Genomic DNA, 24,365 nt, shown 5'->3' with positions numbered 1-24,365 from the left:
TGTCGAATTGAATACCAGCCTGGGAGCCATAATCCTGTGGATTATCTGTCAAGACATCCCAGAAGTGCCACGGCCCAAGAAGAGGAAGATGTCGCAGACACAGAGGAATATGTCATATGCATCACGGAAAGATCATGTCCTACTCTTCTCTCTATGGGTGACCTAAAGAGTGAAACTGACAAGGATGAGTGCCTACAAAGAGTCAAGAAGGCAGTCAAGCATGGCAACTGGCACAAAGCCAGAGAAGAATGGAAAATACTTACAGAGGAAGCCCGCAGAATATTGGAGAGTCTGTATCATGTCCGTGAAGAACTGACAGAAGATACCACATGATGTCTAATGCGAGGACACCAGCTGGTAGTTCCCTCCTCACTGACTGCCAGGGTCATCCACTGGCCCATAGTGGACATCAAGGGATGGTTAAAACCAAATCGCGGCTGCGAACCAAAGTGTGGTTTCCCTTAATGGATGAGTCTTTTCAAAGTCAGGAGTTAGCCACCTATCTAGCATCACTGGGCATCAAACATCGGCGGATTACCTCTCGCTGGCCGCAAGCGGACGGGTAAGTGGAGCGATTCATGCGGACCTTAAACAAGGTCATCCGCATAGCACGCAAACGCCACCAGCCCCTGGAGTTAGCCCTGTTCACGTTCCTGAGGAATTACAGACAAACCCCTCATACCACGACTGGCCTAGCCCCTGGACATCTGTCGATGGGCCGAGTGGTCACGGACTCCATTCCACATCATCCCGATGGTGCCTGGAACACCCTGATGAGTGCAAGATAGATGAGAAGGGTGCATGAGCAGGTCAGTCAGCGCCGAGGAGCTCAACTGGTGCATCTGCAACAAGGAGATAAGGTGCTGCTCAAAAACTGCATGACTAAAAGCTAGTTCCATCTCCCGTATGAAAGGCGCCCCTGGATTGTCATCAGAGTACAAGGTACGAGAGTGATGGCCCGGAGGGGCGGAGAAATCGTAATGTGGAACATTTACCACTCATCTCACGGAGACCACCGTGTCAGACTCAAAGAGCAGCGAGTCGGAGTCAGCTCCCTGTCGACACTTTTCCCTGTGGCCACAGAGGAAGCGGAAAGTGCCCTGTCACCGACACTGGGGATGGATCCTAGTTTGTCAATGGACACTGACACCGGGGTGGCTGGGCATGAGGAAATGCCAGAAAGCTCCGGAGAATCCTCACCCCAAACATCGAGTAAGAGGTTGAAGTTGAGTCCAGTGGGCGAGAAGTTCCCAGTATCAGCTCCGACGCAACCCTGAGCCGAACAAGAAGCTGAGAGACTATTTCATGTAAGACTGTTCTTTTTGGGGGGTTTTATATTAAGTATCTGGTGGGGAGTGTGGTTGCAAAGTTTCATGGACTATTGTTGGAGTATGTTTCTGTTTTTGGGAGGAATGTTGTGTCGCAGCTGTGACATAAAAGCAGCGACTGTGAGGGGGCTTCCAAGTGAACATGGTCCCGCTCATGTGATATACAATTAATAAAAGCGGCCACGTGACGTCAGGAGACGCGCACACGCGGTAGCCATTGCCAGCATCACATCAGGCTCTGTGTCGTTATTTCAAGTTATTTCAAGTGGGCCCCCGTTGTCGCCACTGGTACGAGCCTACCTGTACCACAGTCTCCAGGGAAGACATAACAGCAGGGATGGAAAGCGATGTTACAATGGGTGGTAGTGGGGGGTAATCTTCTAAATGTATGCACTCTTTACCGTAGCTGCCCCAGCAACTGCAGCAGGAGCAAGAAATCAAAAAATGTCGCCCCCGCGTATCGTGACAAACACGCATCAGTGTTGAGACAATGTTGCGAAAACCCCAATTAGTATTAAACAACGCAGAAAGCAGGCTGTATTTAACATAGCCCTATATGTGCTCTGCAATCTGATTCAAGTGTATCCTCCTGTAAATGACTTTTCACGCATTCAGCTCTCGTTTCCAAATTATTTACCTCCCAGATTAAACTTTATTAGTCTGCCTACTTATCAAAAGTACAGTGGCGATCTATTGTAAATGCCTGCAATGAATCTATCTGGCAATGTGTGTATCTGTATGCCTGTCTCGCTATCTAAAATATCTAGGTATCCATCCACCTATTGTCTCACAATCCACCCGTTTCCCTTTCTCAGATTTTTCAGTTTCTAATTATATGTACAGTACAGACCTTGGCATAAATTAACCGCCAATCATCTTTCCCTACTATTTGCTGAGTGGGATTGGAACAGTACGCAAGGGGATGTAGATCAACAGCTCGATCTTTTTGATCTGAGAGTTAGTAATCTACTGGATAAAGTAATTCCTCTTAAACATCTCAGATACTCACCCAAAAGCTCTGCTACTGGCTGGTATACGTCTGACCAGCGTGCTGAGAAAAGCGCTTGTAAAAAACTGGAGCGGATTTGGCGTCGCTCACATGATGAGCGTGCCAAAACTATGTATAAAGCAGCTATGATAATTTATCATAAAAATGTTAAATTGGCCCGTAAATCCTATATTGCAGCGACTTTGGAGCAGGCAGGTAACAATGCAAGATTACTTTTTCAAATTGTACACGATTTTACGAACCCCAAATCTTGCCAGACTAGGTATGGTTTTTCTCAGTCACTATGTGATAATATCTCCTCCTTTTTCGTGCAAAAGATTGAGAAGATCTATCATAATATCACCTTATCCAATACTTTTGCTTCGATTCCTGCAGAGATCACGTTACAACCCACTACCGATGGACCTCGTCTGACTACATTTCCTGCTATTACCATCACTGAAGTGCAAACACTTTTGGAATGTACCAGATCTGGATCCCCTTTGGATACTATACCTGCTAAAATCTCTTCTAGATTTGCGGCCCAGCTGGCATCCCCAGTTTGCTCTATAATCAATGCCTCTTTAAAATCTGCCACTCTCCCTCAAAAATGGAAACACGCTCAAATTATCCCCATTCGCAAAAATTCTAACATCTCCCCTGAAGAAGTGTCAAACTATCGTCCGATTTCATTGCTCCCGCTACAGAGCAAGATCACAGAGAAACATATCAATAAACATCTATCTGTTTTTCTCGAGTCTTCTAAGGCTCTGGGTGTTTCTCAGTCAGGCTTTCGTGCTAAACATAGCACTGAAACCGCTTTGGTGGAGGTAGTGGATAATATCAGAATGGCTCTGGATCAAGGTCAAGCGGCACTTTTGGTGCTGCTTGACCTATCAGCAGCGTTTGATACTGTCTCCCATCAAGTTCTCCTACATAGACTTCTGGAGATTGCTGTGGAGGGATCTGCATTAAGCTGGTTGTCAAATTTTTTGTCTAGCCGTACTCAGGCAGTGTCAATGGGGCCTTTTTCATCGGCTCCCACACAGGTCACCAGAGGCGTCCCGCAGGGCTCATGTTTGAGCCCTACTCTATTTAACATCTATGTGACGCCTCTGGCTAAACTGATGAGGGATCTGGGGTTTAACTCCATTTCCTACGCAGACGATACCCAGCTCCTCCTCACCTTCGATAAAACGAGATCCGATATACAAATCATCTTTTCTCAGGGTATGATGGCTATTGCCTCCTGGATGAAAACTAACTATCTCCAGTTAAACTCTGAGAAGTCTGAGATCCTGTTGTTCGGAGTTGCAGACATCTGCTGGTCACCAAGATGGTGGCCTGAGGAGCTGGGTAAAGCCCCTGCTCCTAAAGAGGTAGTCAAGAATCTAGGCACTAAGCTTGATAAAAAACTCACAATGCAAACCCATGTTAATACCACTGTTGGGTCTTGCTATCACATCCTAAGTTTACTTAGAAGAGTTTTTCCACTGCTTCCACTTTCCACCAGGAAGACTTTAATTCAAGCATTGCTCATGAGCAAGATTGATTATTGTAATGCTCTCCTTCTCTCCACTCATGCCACCTCATTGGATAAACTGCAGGTTATTCAGAACACGGCCGCTCGCCTGGTAACCAATTCTCCAGCTAGGACCCCCTCGCTGCCTTTACTGCATGAACTACATTGGCTGCCAATTAGGAAAAGAGTACAATTTAAAACAGGCTTCATGATTTTTAAGGCTATAAACGAACTTAGTCCTCACTATCTTACTAGGAAACTGGAAATGTACCATCCCATATCCTCTCTCAGATCAGGATCAAAAAAACTTCTCTCTGTTCCTAGAATAAATAAAGCCCGTTCAGGTGGTAAGGCATTCTCGTACTTAGCTCCTACATTCTGGAACAGTCTTCTCCTTTACCTCCGCATGGAAATGCCCCTTCTCCGTTTCAGAAAGCTCATGAAGACATATCTTTTTTAGTTTAAGACTAGCTTGCTGTTGCTAGCGCAGAGATACCCCCTGGGGTGATTCAGCGCTATATAAAATTATAAAATCAAATCAAATCAAATATGTATAATTATATGTATATTTTACATGTATTTCATATAAAGATACTGACGCGAAATGATAGACAGCTAGTATGAGTAAAAGGTTGAGCGGACAGACGTAATCCTCAAAGTATCACACTCAGTCTGGTCGTCTTCGGTTTATTTGGTCAGTCTGCTTATCTCTCTATGCATCTGTCGAAGGATCTGTTGCTCATTTGTCTGATTATCTTTCTGTTTTCATGTTTTTGGTTTTTATTTGTTAAATTTAGCTGCTATTTATAGAAAGAACAATCACAACAAAGAGGAGGCTAAAAAGGTAACAGACTTGGATGGATGGATTAAAGTACGTAAATACTACTTTTTGGACCGGTGTTTTTGTCTATTTATTTTACCTACATTTCTGGCAATCGGGCTACCTGTCCATCAGCCCGTCCACCTACCCAGCCATCTATCATCTAGCTGGCTGTCATTTTATTTATTTATTTTGAAGTTTTATAGAGCGCAAATCATAACCCTGAGGGTATCAGAGCGCTTTACAAGATTGAAGGGTAGTATACAAAAGATTTAGGAGGGGAGGGTACCAGTGGGGTAAAAATAGGTAGATGCAATATACAAGGAAAACAAGCAGTACAAAGTCCCGGATACCTTTGGGATAAAAAAGACAGGTAGATACATTATACAAGAAGGCACGCAATCTCAACTGTTGGGTGGGATTCCCAGGAGTGCAGAGTCGGTATCATCCGTATGAGCCATGGATAATGCCGAGGTGGTGGGTCCAGAGAACACCGCAATTGGCCTGTGCATGCGTCTTTCTTAAAAAGACAGCACGTAATTGGTCCAAGGCAGGTGATTGTCCCGCCTTGTTTGTTCCCTGGCCTAGGGTGCTCGGGAGCAGGTATTAATGCCATCTGTTTCCAATTATCGCGTTCGCGTTAATTGGAAACAGATGCGCTGGTCGCGCTTGTTTTGACTGTTGTCCGTCCGCCTGCATGTTCGAATCACTCTCTCTGTCTTGATGCGAGTGTGCCCCTTTCTTTCTCTCAGCTTGCTAACGGTCCCAATTTAACTGAGAAAAGTGCTCCTCTTTGTCAACGAAGCACAAAGTCCGACATAGCCAGACCGCCTTCAAAAGATGCATGTGGAGCAGAGAGACAGGCTGAAGAGAGAAGCGCAGATCCATCTGCGATAGCAGAGCCTGTCTCTTAATGTGTCTCTCTCACAGGTTATCCCTGTCACCTCTAACTAGCTATATGTGGGTGCCTCTCACAGTCTGTGACTTGCCTCGCTTGCCATGCGTATGCACCTCTCACAGCATGCCTTTGTTCCTCTTACACAGCCTGCCTTTAGTATGTTTCACAGACTGTCTCTGCACATGCTTCTTTCATATTCTCTCACTCTCTGTGCATCTCTCAGCACGTCTCTGCCTCTCTCAGCGTGTCTTTGTGTGTTTCGCAGTCTGTTGCTGTCTGTGCCCATCCCACACTCTACTTCTGTGCAATCTTCTCCAACAGTCGGAATCTAAATGCCTCGCAAAGTCTTCCTTTGTGACCTTCTCTCTCACAGCCTGTCTCTAGAGCTGCGTATGCTTTTCCCACAGTCCATCTGTTTGACTGACAAATTCCTCCAAAAGCATGCAGTCTGTCACTGCACCTGCCAGCCTTGCAATCTGTTGTGAGAGCTTCACTTGCAATCTACCCATATGACACCTCTCGCTGTCTGCCCCTCTCCCAAAGTATGGGTGCCTCTCCCACCGCTGGTCTCTCACTGTGTCACTCTCACAAACTATCTATGGGTCGGGTATCTATGTCAGACCCTGTCTGTATGTGCCTCTCTGTCACAGTCCACTTGTGATTATCTCGCAACCAGTGAGTCCACACGTGTTCCTGTTTTATACCCTGTCTCGCGCTGTCTCCCTCTCTCATGCTGCTTATGTGTGCCTCCCTCACAGCCTCTATCTAGTTGTATCTCTTTCACATGCTCTCCGTGTGTGAATATCTGACAGCCGGTTGAACACTGTGCCTCTCTCTCCCAGCATGCCCCTTGCCTCTCGCAGAGTTTCTTTTTGCACTGCTCCCACAGCATGTCTGGGGTCTGCGTGTCCGTATGATGCGCTGAAGCAGGTACCTTACCTTTGTTTCTGTCTTTGGGTTCCACTGTCCACTCTTTGTGGCTGCGCGCTCCCGGCTCTCGAAGCCCTACTTGTGTGCAGCCTGTTCAAGGCAGCAACAGGCAGCACACAGTCAGTGGCCGGATGTACTACTGAAGTGTCAGTGCAGGCATCAGACCCATGTCTACTCCATCAAGTGACAGTCTAAGGTGAGCTCGCTGTGCAGACAGCATGCACTCAGTGACCATCGGTGCAGACCTCCTTGCTTGGATAGGAAACATCCAGTGACAGTCTGTACAGCGCACTGGACAGCAGGCATTCAGTGAAAGTCAGCACTCCGAGCACTACGGGAATAATCCTGCACAGGAAAATCTACTTAAAGCATGCCAATCTGAACATACCACCTTGCAGCGTGTCAGATGCCAGACATAGTTTGCAGCAGCTGAATGCAAAGAATGATGTGAGTACCTCTAAAGCACTTTTTGTTCATAGATATCTCTAAACCCTGAAGCGTCCCAAAGGCGAGACCTATTGGCTATGCCAATGCTTGTTTATTATAAAGTGAGGTTAGGGCAGGGCAGTCCTGAAATCAGGCTCTATGCCCCATCCCTATTGCCCATACAGTCTTTCTGCCTCCCCAGGGGGAAAGATTGGGGTATTTACTTCCAATCTGCCCACTACAGGAGAGTAGAAATCCAGAGTAGGCATCAGGAATAGACTATTTAAAAAAAAAAAAAAGAATGGGGTGGGTGACAGCTCATTCTGGCATTGGGTCTCATCCCCTATCCTTAGTGCCCTAAAAGTCTTTCTGCCTCCCTAAGGGGCAGATTGGGGTGGATACACCCCCGTCCCCCAATCTACGCTCCCCAGGAAGGCAGAAAACACACTAGACACCAGGGATTCCATTTTTTAGATAAAATAAATATATAAACACATTAATAAATAAATAAATAAAATGGAGCTGTGGTCGGCCTGTACTGGCACTGGCCGCATCTCCTACCCTTAGACCTCAAACAGTCTTTCTGACACCCTAGCTGGCAGATGGAGGCTTTAACTCCAATGTGCCCTAACAGGGGGCAGAAGGGCAGGAAGTGCGCTAGAATCCATGGGCCATATTACAGAGAGTGTAATCACAGGGAAACTCCACGATGCGTGGAGAAGGGAGCAAGAGGCGTGGGGTTCTAGGAGCTAGCAGCCTCCACTACTAACTGTTTACCACAAAAAAGAGCTGGTCCTAGTATAGTGACCCTGTTGAAGTTACAATAACATTGTGAGTAAAGGCATCTCACAAAAAGTGACGGACAGGTCTCACACACCACCTGGTGTCATGCTTCATCATTGACCAGTCCTCGCCCTCTAAAATCCCGTAGGAGCAGCTCTTTTTTGTGGTAAACATATTACAGAGAGTGCCTCGGAGGCACAATGAAGGTTTGCACCTTCTCCTTGCTCCCTACGGGGGCACTTTGGTATTATAGAAGATGCAGCAGATACTTGTGCAACTCGGTCTATAATATGGAACCGTACAGTACACATCTTGGGTAGGCCTGGGCGAAAATTCCGCTCCGCTCGCGGAAATTGCGATAATTTGACATTTTCGCGTTCGGCGGAGAGCGCGAAATTGTCAAAATTTCCGCAATCCGCATCTTACCGGAATTTTTTTTCTTGCTCGCGCTGTAAGAAAATACATTCTCGCATGCACGAGATCAGCCTTACCTGAATCCCCGCGTTCGCCGACAAGTTTTCCCGATCCGGTCGCGTTCTCCACGACATGTTGGTTTGCTGGTAGCCATTTGCGCTGTCTCGCGACAGTTCGCGCCTGCATTAACATCATTTGTTGCGCGATCACGTCATTTGTCGCGTGATCGCGTCTTTCTTCTCGCGATCATGCACCGCGAGAGTATGAGATGATTGAGATCTCGAACACGTCATTCTCCACCGCGAGCGAGAGCGTGAGGACGCGGGCACGTCATATCGAATGCGAGCGGGCAGGACAAGTTAAAACAAGATGGCCGCGCCCGTGAGCAACCGCATGGGTAAGTTGGCGAGCCGCGATCACGCAGAAAATACCGCCAACGGGCGGGAAAAAAACTTCTGCGTCATCGCGATATTTCCACGTGTTTGCAGAGATTTTTAACATTTTCGCGATAGTTTGCGAAAGTGAATTTCGCAAATTCCGCCCACCCCTAATCTTGGGCCGGTGCGAACTTTTTCATCGTGCTTGGTCACATACAAATGAGGGAACACTTCACTTCGCATAAGACTTATCTGGCGATGCACTGACTGCACCATGCAGAGATAACAGACAGCCAGCCCCATGGGAAGGGGAAGAGGAGTGTCTGCCACCCTGACTATCCCCCCACACTAGTGTAGTAATGCACTGATCTCAACTACAGAAGGATGCCTTTTTTTCCTTTTCGAAGAGCTTCAGTCTGACTCCAGTGAAAGATGGAGCCATGGCTTCAATCCACTCCCCTGTCTTTACTAACTGCTCTTTTCAACGTAGGCACAACCTGCCAGAGTTTGCACCTGTGCTGAGAATAGTGCTTTTTTGTAATGGAGCACACTATCCAGTCCGCACCAGGTGCCCCTAATTAAGGGTTCAGGGCGGCGCAAACCAAGACAGGCACCAATATGCCCACTTGGGAGGTCAGAAAGCCCACAAGACCATCAAGGCAAAGACATTTTAAAAAGAATATATTGGATCAGGACCAGTCCCATTCTGGCATTGTCAAGCCTTAAAACACTAGGGCGCCAGACAGTCTTTCTTCTCCTTTTCAAGGGCAGGTTGGGAAATCACCATGAGCGTAATGATATATTACATTTGTAGGTCAGCCATCAGGGGAAACATTCACAGATGATTTTAGCACTATTTCTATTTTTACTACTTACTTTCATTAGCTTTTTTAATTCAACGATTAGTTTCTTTGGGACAACCATGAGCAATGAAAAGAAATTACCCTTCACAAATTCAGATATTTCTCTATTTTTCAGAAATATACAGATTTTTAGGCTCAACAATAGGTTTTGCTTCTCTTTTTCCCCCCACAAATTGCAAGAAGTAAAAAAGAAACACAAAAATAAGAAATACTGACTACCAGTTAGACCACTGCAAGAGCTGTGGCAATAAAACCTAAAAACACATTGCCATGTTAATGCCATATATCAGCCTTTTGATGATGCACTATAAAACAAACAAGCAAAGTGATAAAGAAATCCAAATGAGAGCTCTCCACCTCTGAGGCCGGGACGCTAAGGCAAGTATTTCTGGAAAATGAGAGAACCATTCGAATTCTCTGCTGGATATTGTGGTTAGACTGCTTCGTTTAGATTGGTCTGGTCGAGTCTTACTGATCTTCCATCTAGTAATTGGAAATAAACTGACCTCCCCACTGTCTAGGGTTGATATAAGTATTCGAGCTCCAGGAGTTATGGCCATCTACTAGTTATCTCTCACACCATTGGGACTTTGGTCAAAATATGCAGAATGTGCTGGATCATGTATACTTTAGCTGCATAAAGATTCTGAATTTAAGGAACAATTGTTAACCCATTTGTGTGGAAACATACCAGTATCTACAAGCAGCCTGCTTTGACAGAGCTAGTTACAGGGAAATACTCAGATGGAGATATAGGGGCCATATGTAGGTAGGGTCACATTTACCGACTCATAAATACCGAATTTTACCGATTCGGTATTTATGAATCGGTAAATGTGATGTAGGTAATCAATCGGTAATATTTACCGATTCGGAAAGGGTCGGTAATTTAGAATCGGTATATACCGATTCGGTAATGATGCATACCTTCCCATTGATTCCTATGGGCCATGAGGCCCATAGGAATCAATGGCAAGCCAGTTACCATTACCGAATCGGTAAATACCGATTCGGTAATGGGGGGAGCACATTCAAGGGGGGCAGGGTGTCACATTGACACCCTGTTGCACCCCTGATTCCTGCATGTGTGCACATGTGGCGGACATACATGCCCTAAGGGCATGTATGTCTGCCACATAGCACTCTTATTTCAGCAAAATATTGCTTTTTGCAATGTATTCGGTATTTATCACCAACCTATATTTGGTGGTAAATACTGAATTATTTTTCCTAGACATCACTCATTTGAGTGTTACCTACATATCATTTCAGGATTCGGTGTTTACCGAATCGGTAAAATTACCGATTCGGTAAATTACCGAATCCTGAAATATGCCCCCTACATAGCAAAAGCCTAAATACCGGTCGGTAACGGGATATTTACCAAAAATCGGCCGTTACCGACCGGTATTTGGCTTCCTACATATGGCCCATAGTGAGATATCTGGCTAATTCAGTGGCCTGGTACTAACACAAGATAAAACGTGACTAATTTAATAATATTTTTTTAATTTCTGCATTTCCACTTTTAAGTTTTTGGTTTTATTTTTATCTTTTCGTGTATCTATTTTACATAGTTTTCATTAACTCTTTTCCACAGTGACAATAAAACTGAGAGCTCTCCATGGACCTTTGTGATTATATTTATCTGTCCTTCATCTCAGATTTTCTGTTCTGAAAGACGCCTGTGATCATACAGCCCACAATAAAGCGTTCTAATTGATTCCGAGGGCCACCAGCTCTGATTATCAGCTCTAATTAGACTGATCTTGGCTCAAAAAGATACACCCAAGTCCATCTCAGCCAATACCTTTGACTAGAGAATGGCTACAACCCATAGTGATCTGACAGCTAGATTTGTCTAATTAAATCCATGTGGGAACTAAGCAATGTAGCACTATATTGGTCGTGAGAAAAGAGGAATTTCATCAAATCTTAAACTATGAGAGGGTGGATTTCGAGTTTGGCAGTCGGACCACCATAAGACAGCTGCCATCAACCTCAGCGGTCTTGCAGCAGTCTGAAGCCGCAATATGCTGGTCGTGCTGCTGTGTAACCGCCAAGCATATTACGAGTTTCCTTTCCGCCATAGTTTTCATGGTAGTGAGCCTGATATGAAAAGTGTTGCAGTGAGAAAACTAAGGGGGCCCTACAGGGCACCCATGTGCCTATGTGTACGGGGTTGCATGCAGAGGGCACATGGTGTCCCCCCCTGTATTACTCCACCCCATGTTCCTGCACGGAACGTAATGCACAACATAACGTTGTGCATTTCGGTCCATGCAGGAATGGACTGTGGCGCTCCCACAGCAGTGCCGTTTCTAAGCCTCTGGACCGCCGCCACAGTACCACCCGCCATGATTACAACTCGTAATCCGACAGGCAGACTGACTACGGGTTTGGTTTGGCTGTCTTGGAGTGGGGCGCTGGCATGGCAGCCCGCTCCAAGACCGCCAAACCAGTAATCAGGCCCTAGCTGTTCTCCCCTGATGGGCTCTTACTATTTATAAACTATGGGGCATTTTAACAATGCGGCGATAACAAATTATCGCCGCTTTTGCGGCCGTTTTCAGCCGAAAAGCGGCGATAATTTTATCGCCGTATCAGCAAAGACACGCTATTGCGTGTTTTGCTGATTTTGCTCCCGTTTCCAGCACGCCTAACTTTGCATCGTTAATGAGATGCAAAGTAGGCGTGTCTGTGGAAACAACATGGGTAAATATCACAAAGGCAGCTTCGTGATATTTACAATGTGGGGAAGCGATTATTTAAATCGTGCTAAGTATGCCTTAGCGCAGGAATTTAACGTCTGTTAAATTCCTGACTAAGGCATACTTAACATGGGGGGTGGATTGTGTGGCTAAGACCACAGGCCCCTATTATCAAGGGTATCGCCGTTTTCCATGGAACATCGCTGGAAAACCAGCGATGTTCCATGGAAAACATCGCTATTGCTAGGATAATTATCGCCATTGTGCTGAGCGTTGTTAATACAGCGCTAGCATGGCGATAATTATCTGCGATAGCCGGCGTTAAACATTTTAACGCTAAGAGCGGCCAGCGATAATTATCGCTGGCCATTGATGATATGCCCCATAGTTTTATTAAAATGCATGTGTTTTTTTTTCATCAAGTTCAAAGGAGATTTTATATTGTTTTTTGTGATGCCTGTCAAATAGCAAAACCTTCTCAAGTAAGAAGCAAATACTGCGAAAAACAATAATGTGAAACTGGACAAGGAGCTGGTTACAAAACCAAAGTAAAATCATTCATGCTCACTTGCAGGAAGTTTTTTTTAAATATCAGCCTATGTTTCCTTGTATTAATATGGATTGTGACAAAAGCAGTCACATTTTCACATTACATTTCTTTAATGCATCGTAGGCCGAAGACACAAACACCCAATTAAAATAAAAACAATGAGGCCACGTCATTCTAATGCGCACTTTACGGTGAGTGGCATCTCATAATGCGTTGTGTTCAAAGGCTTCGTGAAGTACAAGCAGGATATCCTTAATGCAAATCCTGACCCTCCTCCCAGCTCGTCCTGGAACAGTGCACAGCACAACACAACTCAAGGAGGAAATTCCTAGAAACCGTAGCCGTGTTTATTCACCCATATAAGCCAACAAGTATCCAAGCAGCCCACACCTAGACATGCAAGAACATGTTGTTATACATATATATATATATATATAAAAGGACGTACTGCAGCAGCTCGATTTGCCTTGCCAGGTTTTCTCTCTCTTCTGTGTACTCGTGAATGATTTCCATGTCCCTGAAAAGCAAAATGGATATTAGCCTGAAACTGTTCCTTCTGTGTGACAAAACATTTACACCTCACCCGTGGAGCCAGTACAGTGGTTGGAACTGTGCAATTCTGTAGCCACTGCGTTTACCGCATAATTATGGATTTTCCCGCCCTTTCCACACAATCCATCATCTTCTGCATAATTTGCAGATTTAACAAAAAATTAAATTGTTTCTAGCTCAAATAGATGTCACTAAAACGATGCCGAGTGTGTTTCCCTGCAGTGGAAGTCACTTTACTGTGGAGTGACAAGTGTCTTTCATTTTCAGATCGCTGAATTTAGGGATTTAAATGAAACTAATGAGGTGTAACCTCTGCCTGGACAATGTTAACATTGTAAAAAGTAATAATTGAGTAATACTGCCACACAATGTGACACAAAACTTTGCATAAGTGGCCTTTCCCTGCAGCATCATTTATTTCACCCTGCCACCTGCGTTGCTCCTCCCTGCCCTATAGTTCCAGTGGCACTGTCCTTACCTTTCTGAACTCAGACTCTGGTCCGCATAGTCGCTTTTCAGAGCATCCAGCTCACTCTGAAGAAAAGCAATGCTTGTTTGTGACTCAAGAAGATCTTTCCGAAGTTTTTGATTTTCCTAATGGAAATAATTTATGGAGATGAGAAAGTTCAGTACAGATATGATCATCATACAAATGTTTCTTTTGTCAAACATGACCACTTTGATTTTAAATGATCGATTCCAAACCGGTAGAAGAATGGAAAAATGATCAGGGTAGGCTGAAACCTTGATGATGTGAAATAACTTTCAGAATTGGAAATGGGGGTGATAGTAGCAATGCAAACATAAGTAAACTACATTTTTTAGATTTTTCATTGGAATCAAACCAATCATTAATCAAAATGAGGACCAATCCTCTCCAACATTTTTTTAGAACTTTTCCTGATATGATTTTTCAGGGTATAATTCTATGCCATATGCTAGAGAAGATTTAATTCTTCACCTGTAAATATGTACACAATGGGCAACAATTAATAGTTACCATGGTTAAATCATGTAGCCTTTTTTTCAGTGACGCAACGTCTTCCTTGAGGTTTAATGATTTGGATTGTTCTTCCAGCTGCAAAAAAAACAAAAATGAAAGCGTGCAGTCAGTTTGAAAGGATGTCATCATTTTACTTTGTGAGTTACCAATTTCCTTTGTCATACAACTGGATATAACAAGGTGTTCTAAACTGTGTCCATAATGCAAAAGAGAGCATATGCCCCTATCCCAACTTTCTACACTGCCCTCTACCTCCCACGTGTGGCCACACTCTGTCCCTCTGAGAATTTGTATTGATGCAACACTCTTCCCTCAGCATTTAGCTTGAAGCCAGGGATTTCTGCCATGCCCAGCAATCATTCACAAAAGAAAATAAGAGATTACCTTTACATTAATGAGTGAGTAGTACCTAAGTAATGGTACCTAAAAAATGGACCAGTCAACGAGACGGTAATAAAATTACATGGCCTTTACTTGGCACTTTTATTTATCGTATAGGACTATTCCAACCCGTATTTGAATTTTTTTTTGAGTTCACTACGACATACAACATCCTGTACTGTTTTCTAACCCACAACAAGAGCGTCCAACACCCACTGACCGACACGGACCACACTTTTTCAACCAAATGCATTGATTTGTGGGTGAAGAGTAAAGGGACCTACAATTTACTTCCACTGCATTTAGCAGACTTTGTCTGCGAGGTTTTGCAAGAGATAGGTGACATTTGGTGACAGACAAAGATGTACTTATTTTGATTTGTGTACAGCGGGTCTGATTAGATCAGGGGATGGAGAACCAATCGGGCCGTGTCCTTGCTCCCTTCAACTGCATTACACTCATGGACATGCCATTGTGTTGTATGGTTGAGGGGAAAAAAGGGACAAAATTCCCTTGCACCTTCCTTCATATTTTTCACTCATCCCCAGCAGTCCCATGTTTTGTGTGCTTTTTACTGAGTTTTTGAGGCCCCAACTCCTCAGGTACACGTCAAATCACTGATCTGGTGTTTCTCAGGGACATCTGTGGTGCTCTCTGAGAATGAGGAGAACTGCCATCAGTTTCCCATATTTGTTGTCTCAATGGAGTATCACCTCTTGAGTCTATCAGCAGAGATAAGGGCTGGTGGGGCATGTTTATAGTGTTTTAAGGTGTCAGGCATAATCAGAGGAGTAGCCCACTACCCTCCCTGTGTAATCTGGAACTGAGACTTGGAGCAGACAGGGGACCATGTGTGCTGTTTATTTCAGAAATGGAACGTTCATGAACACTCTGCTCAGCGCTCACTGGTGCAACCCTTTGCTACCATTAGAATGAGCGCGTAAGGTTAAATGGTCTATGAACATTACCAGTGTACATGTCATTAGGGTTATCTGTAATTGTTTAAAAATCGTTACTTTAGATTAAGAAAGCAGTTTGCAAAATGGGAGGATGAGTGCTGCTCAAAGAGGACAATCCCTTTTGCCCACTTATTTCTGTGAGTGATTTTGGGAACAGTACTATCCAAGAGGCTTCCCTGATGAGGGAATCTCTGCTTTAGCCAGTTTGACTGACCCTTGCATCTTGCTAAAGTTACTGGACACTGATGGTCACTGGGCATCTGCCCAACTGTCCACTTTAAGAATACACACTGGAGCTTCCCTGTAGATCACTGATCCTCTTTCCACTTGGATCTGCATGGACTCTTTTTTCTGTGGTGCATCTTAACGAGGAGCAGTGTACTCTGTACTGTCCACTTTCTCCTGACTGTAACTTAGCCTGCTGCTCATCCATAAGTTCTACCTGCCCTGTTGCTTCTTTTCCCCAGTGTGGAAAACCACTGCTAGCTCAAGAACCGTGAGATGTTGAAGAGAGCCGGAGTCTGTCCCACGCCTCACCTTTAAATGGATAGGAGTCACTGAAGAATTGACATCAACCCTTGCAGGTGTTCACAAACATCCACTGAGCCCCTCACCATCCCGACCAAAGACAGAGGACAATTACCCAGTGGACTGACTGTAATGCCTGCAGTTGGGATGTTGGGGACTCATCCTGGAAGCAGATACCTCACTTCACTGGCTTTCATTATTTCTAACCATGTTGCTCCTTATTTCATGTACTTGTATAGCAGTCAAGCATCCACTTCACTGCCAGATATATAAATGAAATAAGGAACAACATTGTTAACAATATTGGACCCAAGCAAGTGAGGTACCCACTTCCAGGATGAGTCCCCAACATCCCAACTGCAGGCTTTGCAGTCAATCCCTTGGGCAGTCTTCCTCCATCTTGACCAGTCTGCTGGCTTAATCCAGAGACCATTGTGGTCTGTGAGCGTTGAGCTCTTTTGGTCCTCTCGACACCCTGCGACACTGCCCCATTCGTTTGCAAACACTATCGACAAAGCAGTGCAACTGCTTTAGCTCCTATGGCCGAATAACCCCCTGCATCACCCCCTCACTCTTCCTTGGTGCAACTCCTGAAGGACTAATAGTAGTTGTTTTGTGCGGGCAAGTAGGTGTTGGCATGGATTGCTTCCTATAAACTTACCTGTAAAGTTTATAATATTAAACAAGAGATGCAAGCTGAAGGATTGCTTGGCCATTTGCTTATCGTAGGTATGAAAAGAGTTATGAAATTGCATGTGGGTACTAGACAATACTGCATGAAAATTAAAGATGTATTGATCAGAATGTTTAGGAAAACCTCTATCTGCTGCTCATGAAACTTGGGCGTGTTGTCTGTGCGTTTCCCACATATCGCTGTTGGTATCTGGCTTGCAACTAGGTTCCAGATATAAAGCAGTTGCAAGCACAAGCAGAACCTTAATTTCCAAGGGTTTAAAACGTAGGCGTCAAGAAAGCTCACAGACTGTTACAAACAGCATGGCTACAAAGCCTCTGACATTCCACCTGAATCCCAAGGCCCCTCATAGGGACTAAATTCCAAGGATACTGTGACCTTTGTAAAGGACAATGCAGCTATGGAATGCAAGTCCTCAAGAGCCTCGTACCATTGTGGTCTACCAGGGTACAGGAAGTGAACCTGTTCAGAATTACATCAATTGGGAGTCCTGATAGCTTATGACCTCTTCTGTGTGGAAGAACCATGATTAGTGTTGCTGACTGTGAGGCAGTAACAAAACCCATAAACCAGAACACTGGCTTCCTCGAAGGTGCTGTGTTGGGAATTAGAAGGGTCGGCTGGACTCCCGAGTCAACAATGCAAGACACACAATGGTAGACAGTCAAGCCAGGATCGATGAGCAGTATCTTCAGGAGGGCCTGCTTTTGGGAAGCCTTTTAAGTGCCCCCCCAAGCATAGGCTGATCTGTAGATCGATAGGAAAGAAGTCCAAAAGGACTGTGAAGAGAATGTCTAATGATGCACTTATGGAATGCCTCATATGGTACAATATGATCAAGTTAGGCAGGTGAGTTTTGATGTGGGTTGGTATGTCAGATGCTACCTCGATGACTCAAACCTATTGTAGACTGGATTCACCCCTGTGGGTTCCTCAAGTCCCGCTGTGTTGTCTATCCTAGCATTGGGAGAAACAGTACCAGTGCCAGGTCAGTGTGGACTCTGAGCATCCTGGAGTGTCGACCCTGAGGGATCTGCCAGGTCCACATGTTGATGCAGTGGCTGAAGATATGCTGATCCTGTGAGTATATTCAGGTGAAGATGGAAGGAAGTGTAGGTGTCTGTTACTGAAATGGCTACTCACCTTTTTCAGCTTTTTTATTGTCACTTGAAGATCTGCAACTTCTGACTCATGTTGGCGCTTCAGATCACTAAGCGAGTCTTCAGCTTTTCGTTTCTCCTAGAATGGAGGACATTTTTTCATCATACAATATGTTGCACACACAGTCAATATGGAATAATAGAAGCTTCTCTGCAAAAGGCATTTTCAAAATGATGCATATCCTCTATCTTCACTTTTAAGCCTCCAGACCTAGACTGAGCCACAGCTGCCTCAGTATGATCTTTTCACCAAATGTTTCTGGTCTGGTTTTTGGGGCAAACATTGCTTTACTGCAACTTTAAAGAACACATCCTAAGGTATGTGCTACACATGAGTTATTTGCACGCACTCAAGAAAATATGTCCTAGAATGCATTTTCACACTAAATGCGGGGTATGTCACACCAGGGGTCATATAAGTTATATTACATCTCCGGGAAAAGCTCAGCTGGTGCATAGGGGCCCATCCCCCCCACCACCACCTCGCCCCCAAATCCGGCCCATACTTTACAGCTGCGAAGACGACTATGAAAACTCTACATTGTGAAATGCACTTGAGACTGGTCTCCGACCACCATGCTCCGCCAGGCGTATTGTTGGGAGTTACTTTGCTTTCTGAATAGGATAGTTTCAAATTCTGGTGCCAAACAAACAAATAACTGATAAACACCTCTCAAAATGCTAGCGTAGGTTTTCTTGGAGCATTTGCTGGGCTTCACAGCCAGGCTATGCTTGACAGTGCCTCTGGGAGCCCCCGCCTGAGGTCTGAGTGAGCCTTTGGGAGAGTCAATAACCCCATCCTACCAAGAGAGTATGAGGTGGGCCCTAAAGGTGTGACTGTTTGACGGTTCTACCTACTGAGCTTTTATAGCCCGCTGCCCAGTTTCACAGTAATAGTCCAGCTCAAGGTCAAGGTGTGCATTTTCTTATAGCTGCGGCACCATGATGCCCTAGTTCCTACCCCATTCACCCGCTATAACATATCTAGGCATCATCTAGGACAAGCATCTGCTGAATCCCCACACCCATCTTACATACAGTAAAAAAGGAAGGAAGAAAGAAGTGGGTCACCCAAGAACGCACACGCCCACTCTCACGTCATTAAAAACAATAACACAATAATTGAATATATATTAAAGTATTGCAGTGAACAAAGCAGAGGCACACCCCTCTGATAGGTCAACCTCAAAATCACTTATTATAAATAAACATACAAAACTGATATGAGCGGAAAAAATGTGCCCATTAAGCTGAGCATATTTTAAAGGAGTCTCCTGAGGGCACACATCTACCAGGAGGTCCCCTCCTTCGGACAGTACCATGATGCAAACAATACTTAATCTTCGTCCCACTGTCAAAGGGTTAATGAGAATATGACTATATATATATATATATATATGGAGAGAGAGAGAGAGAGAGAGAGAGAGAGAACGAGAGAGAGGGGGGGGAGACAGATCATGAACAAACCAGGAGACAGCAGCCATAAAGCAGTGTTTACCAAACTGTGGGTCGCGACCCACTGGTAGGTCGTGAGCTGGTTTTTGGTGAGTCCCAAAAGTCCAAGCAATAATTAAAGAGGCCTTTAAATTCTGTATTAAATTTGTCACATTTGCTAGGCTTCAAAGACAGATGTCACACTATATCTTCTGACGAATTCTTGCCTTTTCTTTCATGTGGAGTCCTACTTACAAACTCCCCTCCCTTTGCAGTTACAGAAAGAAAGGTAATGTGAATTATGTGACAATTATGCTGGGGTACAGGTGTGTGAAAGGAAAGGCTGGAGGATGTCATTTTTACAACAAACAACAAAATGGAAATACCTGTAAATGAACTGTACATATTCATCAGTTCGGAAAGCAAAAATAAAGTACATTTTTGTTGTGTCTGAAGTGTGATGGAAGCAAAGATCTTAAAAGGATCAAAACAAATGAAGGCACTTTACTTGGTGGTGCACAGATGATAAATATTCACTGAAACCCGAATTCCACAAGTAATCATTTGTGTGCAATGTAGTTTTATCTGTAAAACTGTATATCTGTGCAAAGTTAGTGGTCATTTCAATGAACAATGTGCTATCTGTAAATGACAGTGCGCTACCACACATTGCTTTAGTTACATAAAAAAAATCACCTGCCTCAAGTCCATAAAAGCTAGGTGGGTCGAGAAAGATTTCTTTCTAAAAATTGGGTTATGAGGTTATGAGAAACTATAACCAGCCTTATCTTTCCTGTCTAGATCTCTTGAAGCTCTCTCTCCTTATCTCACAAGCAGCAATCTGCTATGATCAATACTTCCTAAAGCTAAAGGCCATTATTACTCTCTACACTGCCTTCACATTTCTCCCTCACCAATTCTTGAAACGTACTTTGCCCTCTCCCTCCGTATACTCTCCTTCCTTCTTTGCTACTTCTCTGCAACTTATTTCCAGCCCATCTTCTACTGTCTCTCACACCCATCTCTCTCCCACTTTTCCACTCCCCCAATCTCCTTATCTAACCCTTTTGCTTATCTGTTTCCTTACTACGAATTTTAGATTTCCCTTACTCTGATCCTCTTTTCCTCTTTACTTCCTCATCTAATACACCTACCGCACCTTCTTCCCTCCCCAAATATTACCTACAAAATAAATAAAAAAACTAACAGAAACAATTCACAGGCAATTATGCATGGAAAAGGCCATGAACAGTCAGCATTGTGCACCTGGAGGCTTCTTGAGATCCTGTCCATAGTCTAGCTCCTGTTCTCAGAGCCCACAGTCCACGGCCAAAGGTCATGAACAGCTGGTGGCACCAGTGCTGTGCCTGGCTTCACTCAAGACCCTGTTTCCAGAGAATACTATGTAGAGCCTAAGGGAATGCACCGCTGGTTCAAGGAAATAATACCTGGTCACAGGCCCGGCACTCAGCAAAGGGCTTACTTTGCACTGCCAAACTGTCCACATGTTGTTAAGTTATATGGGGCGCGTGGGTTGAGAGGGTGCAGGGCCTGCACCCAGAGCCAATTACAAATTGCTGAATACAAGCATGTCCTCCACACAGAGCACTGGAGGTTGGGTGAACAAGTGTTTGGGTGGGTGGCCTGTTGTCGCCCAATTCTGCACAGGGCCAAAGGCATGCAGTATGTTCAGCACAGGGCGTTGCTTAAAGCAAGGTCTTGCAGTCAACCGCTGCTGCCAAAGGCTGTGCACAGCCATGGTTGGGTGCATGGGACATTGGGCAGGGGCCTGGCTGCAGGAGAGGCTCGGAATCCAACCAACATTTTGCATGCCCAAAGGCCTTTGTGCAGCCTAAATTGGGTACTTTGGAGGTTGTGCACCCAACACCGGCAGTGCATGGTCAAAGGTCATGCACTGCAAGTGTTGAACATGCAGGCGGCACAGCGCAAGCATGTAGCCAAACACCCAATTTGTATGCTAGAAGGCAGCATGCAGAAGGGGTTGGACTCAACAAAGGTGTAGGCAGTATATTAGCAAACTAATCAATGAAAAAATGTTGTTAATGATAAGTCGTGTCGTCTTCTCATTAGACAGTCATCTTTGTTACGAAACATCCGCTTAAAAGGTAAAGTGAAGTTATCGACACTAAACAAAACTGACACCCCCTGAAATGGGCTGCTATGGTTAACTGAGCAAAATATAACAAGAGGACTCACAATGCAAGACATAACCCGTTTCCGAAAAGCAACACCCATGACCTCACAATATTCATACCAATAAATAAGAGTGGATTGATATGTTATGTCACAAGTAGAGCCGTCATAATATTTGTGGATTTGAGTTTTTTTTTTCGTTTGCACGGCAGTAGTACAAATTAATTTTTGCTCAACTAACGTTACATGACAAACTTGGGGGCAGGAACTGGTTTTCAGTAGTAACTATACATTTACTGTTGCTGTGTTTTATTGGGGAATTTCTGAAGTTTTTGAAAACATATGTTAATGTCGTCTAAGCAGAAGAAACCTTAACTTAGTATTTATTAGCAATGTTTTTTCAAAAATACCAAAGTATAAAGTATTCAAGAGCATTAGACAATGAGACAATACTAAAAACTTAACGATTCACTTCGAAAGAAGTCCTTTAAGAAAACGTGTATTGAGTTCTTCTTAAGCTCTTTTCCGTCTTTCAGTTTCAGTCTGTTTGTTCACGGAAGTAATAGGTGTGCAAAGACGTCACGCGCACCTTTGTCAGAAGGGGAATTCTGTTCCTGCAGCAGGAAGAACAAAGAGTCGGATTCCGTTGTAATTTAACTGAGCTATGGATTTTCCATTAAGCCGGATGTTGACACTGTACTTCTTAAAGTTACGTAAATAATTGCTTGTGGCATCTCTTCTAGCCTAGCTAGATTTGTATTAAGGATTCTACACAATCAGTTTAAGAGTATTGTTGAATGTTGCATCATTTCCTTCAAGAGACAGACTACAAACTTGAATTTTTTTTCCATCAGAGCCATAGAAGACCCACAACAGATAACACTGGAGTTAGATATGTTTGGTGATAGGTTTGAATTTTTGTTGGGGTTTTCTATTCTGTCAACACATCAGCAAAGTTCTGTAACCCCGACTCCCCAGTAATCCCACCACCCAAACCCCACACTTTAACGTTGGAGAATAAGTTCCGGGCCCACTTTGTATAACCATTGGCTTACATGTCCCATTGTCTATTTCACACCCAGGACAATTGCTTCTCGGTCCGCTTCTCCCTTGCTTTGTGTTTTCCATGGTGCACAATCCATGTCCCCCACCTCATATATGCTGCTAATATCTAGTTCTCATCTCAGGGCCAATATGTCAAGTTCATGGTTAGCCCATCAGTTCTTCTCCCTGTTCCACGTCTCCTCTTTCCTAACATACCTCTCCTCTTCCCAGGCCCATCTCTCCACTGGCCAACTTTCCATTTTCCTGTGCGATATTGTGCCCCTCTTCTCTGTCCTAATGCCATCTGACAATGTGCCACCTCTCTTGTCTACCAGTCTCACAGGAAAGCTAATATTTTCTCAACATCGAAAGGATATTTTTTTGTTGGCCACGCAGTCTCAGCTCCCAGATCTATATTCAGTGTATCTTCAGGGTCAGGAGAATGGGCCTGTCTATCAGGCCAGTCATAAGTTGCCTTCAATGATTTATTATTGACTTCCTTCTCGGGCGTTTTGCATGATTTGTAGGATGCGGGGACTCCAAGAATGGATCTGTTTGCATTCCTGTCACATGCTCTTCCCCTTGTATTCTGTTCAGTGGAAGCATCTGCTCATGCAGAGCAGTGGATGTTTTGTCTCTCCAGTAGCATCAATTCCTTCTTTGTGCATTTACACCAATCCCGATGTAACCTTAGGTTCTGAGAAAAAGTTCTGAAAAAGAATTCTGAGAAAGAGAGGCTGGAGATGATGCGGGTGACACCAATCTAGCCCAGTAGCATACAGTTCCTCCTACTTCTTTTCACCGCACTAGAATCATGTTGAAAACTTCCAGTAGTTCTATTTCCTATAACGTTTTTCTGTCAATCAAACCCTGAAATGTCTCCGTCTAAATGTTAGGAGATTGGGCACATTGCAGTATTTAGGAGGTTCTAAAGAAGTGTCAATATCCTACAGAAAGAACATTTTGGGCTAAATTGCATTTACACTATTCCTTTAGATTTATTGTCTGCTAAAGTTTTGTTTTTATTAACACTCATGTCACTCAGCAGGGTGACTTGGATCCCTGTTAAACCATTAGCTTTATTTATAGTTCTTTAAAGATAAACCGGTATTACAAACTAACCCAACTTTTAAGCCCAAGGTATCGCAAACTTTAATGCTGAATAAGAGTTGATCTTCCGGTCCTCTCTGTACACGATGGGTTGGAAGAAGTCATGATTCACATTGCCTAGGTGTGTGCAGTGTGTGAGAGTTCATCAAAACAGGTGGCTTCATTGCCTAAGTGTGATGCATTGATTGAGAAAGTTGGTACTTCGTGAAGAGGTGAGAAGCTTTCTAAAATATTCCCAGTAGTTGGATGAGCATGGCAATAATTAGGTCATATGAGGTTACGGAAGTGTCTTTTCCAGGTGAAGTGTTAGCTAGATCCACTGTATGGTTTTCAAGGACTTCGTTGAAGGGGATTTCTTAGCATGACATTTGTTGGGCACCTACAGGCTAGTATCTACCTATGTTAGGCGCAATACGTTTTCTCTGGGAGTACCATGTTTTGCGAGTTTTGGTCCGGAGGTTCTAAATACAGTGCATAAGTATGTGATTTATGTTTCAATCAATTTCTCTTTGCTGATAACACATCTTTATTTCGTATCCCGTGTCTCAATAGCTTGGTAATACTCAGAAGTAAGGGCCAGATAGGGATAGAGGAGATGGTAATGGATATGTCCCTTTGCATCAGGGAAAAAGCATAAGATTGTGCAAACAGTTCACAAGGGATGTGAAAACTGAGTAAAAAAAGATACAAACATTTGCTTACCTCCCTCCCCATTTATGGAAATAAGGCATTATGT

The 24,365-nt window shown here is 44.2% G+C and overlaps 1 protein-coding gene across 1 annotated transcript in view; it reads right to left on the bottom strand.

Moving 5' to 3' along the window:
* RASEF (RAS and EF-hand domain containing) overlaps positions 1 to 24,365 on the bottom strand; it is a 298,021-nt gene that overhangs the window by 113,931 nt on the left and 159,725 nt on the right. The window contains exons 4-7 of the mRNA XM_085633180.1: positions 17,871 to 17,966; positions 14,163 to 14,240; positions 13,641 to 13,756; positions 13,059 to 13,127 (exon numbers count right to left, since the gene is read on the bottom strand). Of these exons, the coding sequence (XP_085489306.1) occupies positions 13,059 to 13,127; positions 13,641 to 13,756; positions 14,163 to 14,240; positions 17,871 to 17,966 (359 nt within the window). The remainder of the gene's footprint in view (positions 1 to 13,058; positions 13,128 to 13,640; positions 13,757 to 14,162; positions 14,241 to 17,870; positions 17,967 to 24,365) is intronic.

The sequence above is a fragment of the Triturus cristatus genome, chromosome 2_1 (assembly GCF_964204655.1).
Source record: "Triturus cristatus chromosome 2_1, aTriCri1.1, whole genome shotgun sequence".
Taxonomy (NCBI): domain Eukaryota; kingdom Metazoa; phylum Chordata; class Amphibia; order Caudata; family Salamandridae; genus Triturus; species Triturus cristatus.
This window is presented reverse-complemented; position numbering and strand designations above follow the sequence as displayed.